This window comes from Gallus gallus, chromosome 3 (assembly GCF_016699485.2).
Source record: "Gallus gallus isolate bGalGal1 chromosome 3, bGalGal1.mat.broiler.GRCg7b, whole genome shotgun sequence".
NCBI lineage: Eukaryota > Metazoa > Chordata > Aves > Galliformes > Phasianidae > Gallus > Gallus gallus.
This window is the reverse complement of record NC_052534.1, coordinates 30,665,804-30,674,985: the sequence shown is the minus strand read 5'-3', so window position 1 is coordinate 30,674,985 and position 9,182 is coordinate 30,665,804. Positions and strand designations below refer to the sequence as shown.

Sequence of the window (9,182 nt, the reverse complement as noted above, 5' to 3'; positions counted from 1 at the left end):
GTTGTGTTATTTGGGTTCCTTTCCCCTTTGCCCTTCAGACACAGACTTGCTTGTGAGCTGCAGGAGTGGTGCCCTCTGCACTAAGATAACCCTTCCTTCTTCCTAGAATGTCCAGGGAATGTTAGCCTCTCCTAATACCCCGGAAGTTTGCACCCAGGGATCTGGCTGCTCTTTCTCTGGCTTATGGTGGAGACCTTCCCTCTGAAAGGCCAGAATGCAATGACATAAAAGGCCCTTAAGGCTAGCTTCTTCCAAGACCTTTTTTCCTAGGGGAACTCCCTTTGACTCCTCCCCTGCTCCCAGCTGCACAAACACATGGCTTCTTTCAGTTGGAGAATCAGCTTGCTCTTCCCATCAGTGCCCTTGGATGTAGCCTTGGCTTTTCCTTGCTCTTCAGTGCTCTGAGGCAGCACCTTGCAGATACTACCCTGTCCTGAGGCAGGTCCCTACCCACTGCAGCTGTGTCTCTTTGCTCGGTGACAGGTAAGGCTGGCCTCAAGCTAAGCAGCATCTGATGTTTTGAGATGTTAAGATGAAGAAGGCCCTGAGGAGATCTCTGAACTTCTCCCAGCAGAACAATGCCAGGGCAGCAAAGTTAAGGGCTTCCAGACAACAAAAGGTTTACGGTGACTTTGGGCCAGAGCATGGGGTGGAACAATCCATGTGCCACAACCTGGGTTTGCACTCTTGTTGAGGGCAGTGATGAAAATATGGATACTCACAACTGAACAGGACAAGTAGCTGAGCAACCTGATGTAATTGAATCTGCTGAGAGCAGGAGATTGATGTACATAAATCCCTTCAACCTAAATTGTTTTATCATTCTTTGATACAATTTCTGGGCTTGTAATTGTTTTATTTGATAAAGGTACATTATCCATTCATGTATTTAAAAAAATAATCTTTTTGATGAAGCCCCAGTCCCCTCTCCCAGGTCTCTCTCCTGGCTGAGTGCTCAATCCTCTGGCCACTCTCTTTCTACATGACCTCGAACCCAGTTCTGTGACCCTACAGGCCAGTAGTAGGGGTTGTTTTGTTGTTTAGTTTTTAAGATTTCCACTGTTTGACCCCTCATTCCTATGAGGAGGCACAGAAAATCCTGACCCTGGCATGGAGGCCCTGCTTGCTGTATACCAGACCAGAAAAAGCAGAGCAGAGCTGGTACCAAGGCTAAGTGCCTCTCAGCCTTGCTTTAGCAAGGAGAATGCAGTGCTGTATCTGCTTCCTACAGTCATCATTGGCTCTGTATCCTGTCCTCACATCCACTGCAGAGAGTTTAGCTTGGTTACTGTCAAGAAACACTGCAATGGCTGGTTTGAGGTTAGTGCCAGCAGGCTGCCTTGGAGGGACTGGCAGGGGAAATGAGGATCTGGATTTTATATTGCTCCTGAGCCAGTCGCAGCACATCTCCAGTCTTGTCCAGCTCCAGCTTCACCTGTGTGGGCATGTGAGAAGGACCAGCTTCAGGGCTCAGGCCCTGAATGCCCTACAAGGAAGGGGCCATATGCTTTCCCATCAGCAAACAGTAAAGCAGAAGTGCACATTGGAATGGGGAAGGAGCTTTGCTGTCTGTGTCCGTACCAGAAAGGACGGCTCCATAAGTGGGGAGAGGAGACCCCACAGATCACCAGGAGGAAGGTACAGAACGTGTTTGTAACGCCAAGTCTGATGGCAAGAGGAGGGAGCATCACACAGGGCAGAAAAAGGGCAGGAGACCCTAAATGATCTCCACAGTCTTTCCAAACTGGCTCACAGGGCCAGAAGGCCACAGAGCAAGAGCATCTGCTTGTGCCCTTGGAACACGGCATCTGAAACTACAACCTCCAGAAAGAGCTGGGAGACCCTGTTCCAGGGCAGAGAGCCCTGAGCAGACACAACCGTCCCAAAGGCCCCAGAAGAAACATCCCAACACACCAGCAGAAACAGCAGGGCAGAGCCACTTCCAAGTAGTCACAGAGATGAGTTGCAGAGGACCTAGCAGAAGACAGTTGTGAGACGGCACTCCAGCACTCCCAGTCCCATTTCCAAGCGCTCACATTGGAGCGGTACCAATGCTGCTCCCTTGCAGGGCTGGTCCCATGCAGCCCTACCTCCACTCGCACAGGTGCTGGCCAGGTGGAGACAGCTTGGACCCATTGCACTGAGCTCAGCGCCCGATGAGGCCTGATGAGGAGCCCTTCCCTACTGCCCAGTTTGCACCAGAACAGCTGCCTGGGGTGCAGTTCGAGGGGTCTGCCAGCACGATGACCTGCAGGGGCCCGGCTCAGAGTGCTCACAGCTCTGTTGTTTTCCTGGGCTCGATCAGGACCGTGTTTAACATGCCCACCTGGCACTCCTGATCTTGGAGCTTCCTGGCAGCCTGCGAAGGGCTTTGGCACCAGTTCGACCGCTGTCGGCCCCTCTGCCAGTTCCTCAGGATGAGCAGGACGGTGATGAGGACCAGCACCGCCGTCAGCACCCCGAACACCAGCACTGTCACCAGCTGGGCTTCGCTCAGCCCCGAGTCCCTTTGGGTCACCACCTCCTTCACAGAGATTTTTAACAACCCTCCTCCTGGCACTTTCTCACTGTGGTTGGCCACGCGCCGCCCCGTAACCGCAGTCCTCACGGGCTCTGGCTGTGTCACCTCGGGCATCTCGCTGGTGGTGCTCCTCATCGCCCAGCTGCTCTCGTGGTTCGCAGGGTGGTAGGGGGGAGCCCAGGTGGGTTCAGGGATGGAGATCTCACAGGTTTTGCCAGTGAAACGGTCAGAACACAAGCAGTCATAGTCATTGATGCGGTCATAGCACTTGGCCCCATTTTTGCAGGGCTGGCTGGCGCAGTCGTTGATGTTGATGGTGCAGAAACGCCCCTCGAAGCCCACCTGGCACTGGCAGGAGAAGCGGTTGATGCCATCATGGCAGGTGGCACCGTTGGCGCAGGGCCGCATCAGGCAGTCATCCACGTCGTGCTCACAGAGAGCCCCCACGAAGCCAGCAAGGCACCGGCAGGTGAAGTTGGTGGCAAAGCCATTTTCATCTTGACACTGTCCCCCGTTCTTGCATGGAGACCTGCAAGGAGAAAAGAAAGATGGGTCATGGCCCTGGAGAGCAAGCGACTCCCCCTGCCCTAGGGATGGAAACTCGCTACTGGAGCTGACTGCCAAGCCACAGAGCAGGTACTAAAAGGAGATGAGGCAAAGCTTCTGCCTCCCCAGTGACAAGGATGGGATGTCCGTAAGGCACAGGGCAGCTTCCCAATGAGAAGAGGGCACAGGCCAAGGATCTGAGGAAGTTGCAGGCCCTCCTGATGCTCCTTAAGGCACAACTGGTGTCAGCTCATTGCATCCACATTGACAAGGGATGGGAACCTGCTCAGATCACAGCCCTAGCGGGACTGCAGCATGCCAAGCTAAATTAAAGCCAAAGATGGTTTTGGCTTAACTCCATTAGCGCGTGGAAATCCAGAGACAATGAGCCAAGCTGAGCTGTAACTGGTGCTGTCTGTAATCACAATGCTGTGTCTTACCCTGCCTTCTCACATGGTCCTGCCTTCATCTCACAGTCCTTCCCATGGAAGCCCTCTGGACACAGGCAGGAGTAGTCCCCATCTCGGTCATAGATGCACTGAGCCCCATTCTGGCATGGTGACTGATGTTCGCAGATGTGGACATCTGTGGGGGAAGGAAAAGGTGGAGTGAGTGAGAACTGAGAGTCAGTGCAGCCACTTCAGTTCCCACACCCTGCCAGACCCAGTGGGGATGGGACAGTGGCCACAGCTTCTCTCTCCTTCTCTCCAACAGGCACTAGCAACCCAGGCCTGGAGGTGCCAAGATGAATCCTCGTTGTCCCAGAGGCCTGCATGATGTGCCAGTGCTGTGCATGCCAGCCGGCAGGAACACACCATGGTGGTGGCATGGAGGAGACACACTGTTAGGCCAGATAACAGCACTAGGACACAATGTCATGCAGCTCCCACCATGCAGCTGGGGACAGCCAAGGCACATCCCATCCTCTTGCAGCCCAAGCTGGCATCCCACATGCAGCTTTTGGCTGTGCCATCCGTCCTATCAGTGCAGGGTGTGCAGGACTTTAGCCACAGCACCCTGCAGCGCAGCATGGGGATGAGCTTGGATGATGCTCCTCTGTCCCCTGCAGAGCCACCCACCCAGACAGGGACTCACCCTTGTCGCAGAACTTGCCGGCCCAGCCGCTGTGACAGATGCACTGCCAGGGCTGGTGGCAGGTCCCATGGAGGCAGCCCGGCATGCGTACGCACTCCTCACAGTAGTCGCCCTCCCAGCCTGGGTCACACCTGAGGGGACAGAGCAGCGTCACAACACCCGGCTCGTCTGTACCTACTGCACAACCCCTGTGCATCCCCCACCACACAGCCACACAGGCAGAGAGAAGCCTCATCCGTAATACCAAAAGCCCCAGGGGATGGGACGAGAGGTCCTGTGCTGGAGTGGGTGTTATGTGACTCACATTATGTGAGTCCTCACGTGATGTGGCCAGCATGTGGAAAGCACTGAGCTACAGGGGAGGCTCAGGTTGGGCGTTAGGAAAATATTCATCACCAGAGGGTGGTCAGGCCCTTGGACAGGCTCCCCAGGGCAGTGTTCGTGGCACCAATGCTCTTGGATGTATGGTCTGAGTTTTGAATGGTCCTAAATGGAGACAGGAGTTGATCTCAATGATCCTTATGGGTCCTTTTGAACTCAGGATATCCTATGACTCTATGAGTCTACAGGCTTATGGGCACAGCATGGTGGAAAACAGAGCCCTGCAGGATACAACGAGCCTTCTGGCCCCAGAGGAGTGGTGTGGTGGCCACAGCCATCAACAAAACAAAGCTATGTGTCCCAGTGGCCTTCCCTCATCCTGTCAGCTCCCAGCAAGTGCTAAGAAAAGAGGGCATCTCTATGGAAGCAGGGCCGAGCGGAGGTGGCACCAGATAGTGCAAAAGCTATAAACAAAACAGCATGAAGATAAACCTCAGGATAAACCTGAGAGTGGGCAGCAAGCACCTCTTCCCGTGGGTACCACGTGCTGTGGTGCAGGAACAGGAGGTGTAAGCTGCTTTCCTTTCCCAAAATGAAAAGCCTAAAAACCACAAGGGCAAAAGTCCCTGGGCAGAGGGCAATTTTGGTGGGGCAGTGCCAAGGCTGAGGTGTGAGTGAGGAGAGACAAATGCATCGAGGGAGGTGGACGTACCTGCACTTCCCATCCTGGTCGCAGCTGCCGTGGGCCAGATTGCAGTGCTCGCTGCAGTCATCACCTGCAAGGCAGGGGTAGGGGCTGAGGTTAAACAGAGATCATGGGTGACCCCAAACCTGCTCTGGCCCCGCTGCCTTGCAGGTAGCTGAGAAATGGGACCCTACAGCCTGTGCTACAGCACCTGGACCACTGGGGCAGGAAGGCTCAGGCACGCACAGGACATGCAGGCACTGAAGGCAGAAGTAGTGAGAACGGGTCCTTTGTGTCTCTGGCATGTTCCCATTCCTGAGGAAAACTGTTTTCGTGCAGCAGTCTGCAGCCTCCTACCTGAGGAGCAGGTATCCAGTTCTGCTTATTTATTTAAAGGCCACCATAAAGAGGCTGTAACTGTAACTGAGCCGTAGCCTTGCCATGCCACTTCTCACTCCTGATCCATGTCAGCCTGCTCGCTCCAGCCCCGTGTCTGCTTTCACCCCAGCCTCCCCCTCTGTCACATCACCTACTCAGAGGTTTCTGCAGGAACCCAGCGTGCACCCAGGACAGCAAGTGACTGCCCGCCCTGATCAGAACCCTTCATCCATGAAGCGTGAGCCTCCGAAACCTCCATCCGTGAGGCAGGATCCTCCCAAACCCAACCAGGGCAGTGGTGCTGGATCTGCTCGGCCCAGGCTTGGGTATCACTGTCCCTCCTGCCCATGAGAACATCTCCTGGCAGATGGCTTTGGAAATTCAGCACTTACCCGGAGTGGGGGGAGGGCAAGCTAATCTTCAGGATTTTGCCTCACAGGATCCAGGATTAGCCATTTGTGGTCAGGATCTTCTCCCCCTCTCAACCCTGCCTCTCCCAATGGGCTCATCCCAGTGAGGGGTGGGGCACTGGGACCCCTCACCTCCCACCTGCTCGCGCACTGCCACCCAGCTGCCACCACAATAAGGCCTTACGGTCACCATTAGTCACCTCCCAGGTGCCAGATGACGAAGCAGCATTTTCTGTTTTTCCATGTCAGGCCAGCTTTATATTACATGATGAGCTGAGGAGTCTTGTCCATGCCAGGGATGGATTTGGAAAGGTGGACAGAGAAGAGCAGGACCCGGATACTCACCTTGGGCAAGCTGGTGATGGGCCAAGAGGATCCAAAGCAAGGACATGAGCTGAAGGCAGAAGCTCCTGAGCATGGTCAGTGTGGCCCCACCGAGATGAACACCTACAGAGGTGAAAAGAGCTGGCTGAGGAAAGGCCTCTGGTTCACACCGCAGCGTCGCTTCACGCTTCCCTTCCTCTCCACTGCCTGGGAGTTCTGAGATGAAACATCCAGTTTTGTATGGGCTTCTCACCACACACGTCTCTATCCTTCCTCTAAGGCAACATTGGAACACTAAGAACCAAAAAGCCTTCTAACGTGCGTATGGGAGACCAAACAAATACACCCAATACTGGGTGCACAGCAGCTGAGGCTGCTACGCTGCTCCATTCAAGGCTCTACGAACACTAGTGCTGCAAAGTGCTGCAAATCTTCCCTCTCTGCACTGGGGGACCTGAGCTCAGTGTTAAGTGAGGTGTGAGGTCCCTGCACTGCATCTATTCCATGCTCACGGCACCCGGGCTGCTTTTCGAAGACTCACTGCCTGCAGCAAGCAAACCTCACAAGCCGGTGGCTAAGATGCGAAGCTCCTTCTGGCTCAATTAGGAGGGAAGGGAGCGGGGTGGATCTAGGTGGTGAGAGGGCAGTAAGTAGCACCAGGGAAAATAGCATTGGTAAGGGAGGGGGTGAAGCAATAGGCCCCAGGGTTGAAGCCCCGAGCAGCACTCACTTGCCGGGTGCAGCCCTTTCCCTCCGCCACCCCACAGAGAGCCCTGCGAGCCCCGGCTTCCCGCACCCGTTGATGTTCCGACCGCCTCCTGCCCTTGTAAAGTAGCATTAAACACTTTCCAAAAACGCTTCGATCCCTCCCAGCCTTCTGGGGTTGTTTAGGGCAGGAAATTCTAGGGTGATATCATAAGGATATTACTATAATGAGATGGGAGGGGTTAAGCCATCCCGTGAGGAGCGTGGCGCGGAGCAGGCTCCATCCAGTTGCGTGGGTGTGATGGGCAGAGGCCGTGCTGCTCTCAGCCCCACTGTGAAGTGAAAGAAGGTTGTGTTGGGTCTACAGCTACGTGGAAGGCTGCCCAGATTTGGAGAGAAGGCCCCCCACACCTACATCCATTGCAGGACAAGGTGCTAGGGACGCTTGTAATGGCTCGACACGCGTGGACCAGACAAAATCACCCGCTGAGCCCAAAGCAGTGATGCTGCTCAGAGCATCTCGCCACAAACAAACCATCACCCGCAAAGGACACTTGGCATTTTCAGAGAGACTGCGGGATGTGCTTGTCAGTGTCCCAGCCAAATTCCAGCAGGGATCACAGCATCCTCCCTCTGCACGCTCTCCTCGTCACCGTGCCCTCAGGGCTGTCCTTCACATCCTGCCCTGAAATGCTGGGCAGTGGTGGACAGCTGCAGCATTTCGGGGGAGGGTGAGGAAACGCCTAGGAAACTTATAAAATAATTGAGGGCTGACGGGCGAGCAGTTGGCAGCCCATCCCTTAGGGCTGTTGAAAGCCAGACCTCCGATCACCACGCGTCAGTGCAAAGCTCGCTGCCTGAGGCTCCCCATTGCTGCCCCTTCGAGCTCCAGACCTCCGGCTGCTGCCGCCGGTGGCCGCATCCCGGGGGGCGACCGGAGCCCATGGGGACGTCAGCGGGCCCGGCCTTGGGGCGCACTGACGCGCCCACTCTCTCCTCCCTAACCCCCTCGAGTGCCCTGGGGCATTCGGGCCCCCCCGGGGGCAATTCCACCCTCGCGGGTGACCGGGAACCGCCGGAGGCGACCGGGGACAACCTCAGAACGAGGGCTCTTCCCCAGTCCCCCGGCCCGGGGCTGCCGGGGCACGGCAGGATGCGCCGCGAGATGCCGCGCCGCCGCGGCTCTGCCCTCCCGGCCCCATCAGCCCCCCCCGCGGCTCCACGACCCCTCCAGATCCCCCCGCACCCCCGGGAGGCTCCGGGCGGGGTGGCGCTCGCTCCGCTGCTCCCCCTCTCCGGCCGGGGGCCTTCGCACCACCCGGGCTCCGCTGCCCCCCCCCCCCCCCCGGGCGGCGGGGGCCGCGCAGCGGGGCCAGCCCGCCTCCCCGGTGCGCTCACCTCGGCGACGCGGCTGCTCGTGGGGCTATCGCGGGGCTCGGCGGCGAGGGGCGGCCATGCCCGGCGCGGCGGCGGCGGCGGCGGCGGGGCTGGGGAGGCGCGAGGCTGCGGAGAGAGCTGCCGCGTGTGCCGCTCCGCCCGCCGCCGCCGCCGCCGCCGCCGTGCGCCCCGGCCGCCTGCCAGCGGCTGCGTGTGCCTGCACATCCCCGCTCCCTCCCCGGGACATCCCGCCTCCCGCAGCCCCAAACCGCAGGCAGCCCCCCCGGGCCGGCTCGGCCCGACCCGCCCTGCCCGCTCACCCCTGCCCTGCTCCCGCTGCCTCCGGGGGCGGCCACACGCAGGACTCCCACCCACGGTCACTGCGCGGGCCGGGCTGAGTCCCCGGACCCACGAACCGTGGTTGCTCCGGGCTGCGGGTCGGATCCCGGAGGAGCCCTTAGGAGGGGGCAGGGTCAGACATCCCCATCCACGGAGGCTTCGCTGCCGGAGCTGGGCGATGCCGGGCTCCCGCTCGGTGTTGGTCACCTCCCTCTCAGTACCTCTTCCTGCGCACCAAGAAACCCCACCAGATTTCCCCCAGGGTTCACAAAGCTTGAAGATACGGAGAGAAGTGAAAATGCCTCCCCAGACCCTCTGTGCCTGCTCCAGTCCCTCCCCTGAGCACCCCTCTATTTTCAAGCCCTGGGATTTAAAGTCCGAAAGTAGAGAAGCGACGTGAGGCAGCCACCCCAGTGAGAAGGCACCCTGCCAAGCCGCCAGGAAGGAGCCATCCCACCAAGCTGTGGTCCTTGGCGCTTCT

The 9,182-nt window shown here is 57.8% G+C and overlaps 1 protein-coding gene across 1 annotated transcript; it reads right to left on the bottom strand.

Moving 5' to 3' along the window:
- Nucleotides 1-835: 835 nt before the first annotated feature.
- On the bottom strand, nt 836-8,680 carry DLK2 (delta like non-canonical Notch ligand 2). Its single transcript, XM_015283772.4, has 6 exons — nt 8,384-8,680; nt 6,302-6,403; nt 5,196-5,259; nt 4,163-4,293; nt 3,508-3,652; nt 836-3,050 (listed from the first exon to the last, which is right to left on the bottom strand). Exons 2-6 carry the CDS (start codon nt 6,372-6,374, stop codon nt 2,273-2,275), a joined length of 1,191 nt encoding a protein of 396 aa, XP_015139258.1. The 5' UTR covers nt 6,375-6,403; nt 8,384-8,680; the 3' UTR covers nt 836-2,272.
- Nucleotides 8,681-9,182: the final 502 nt, after the last annotated feature.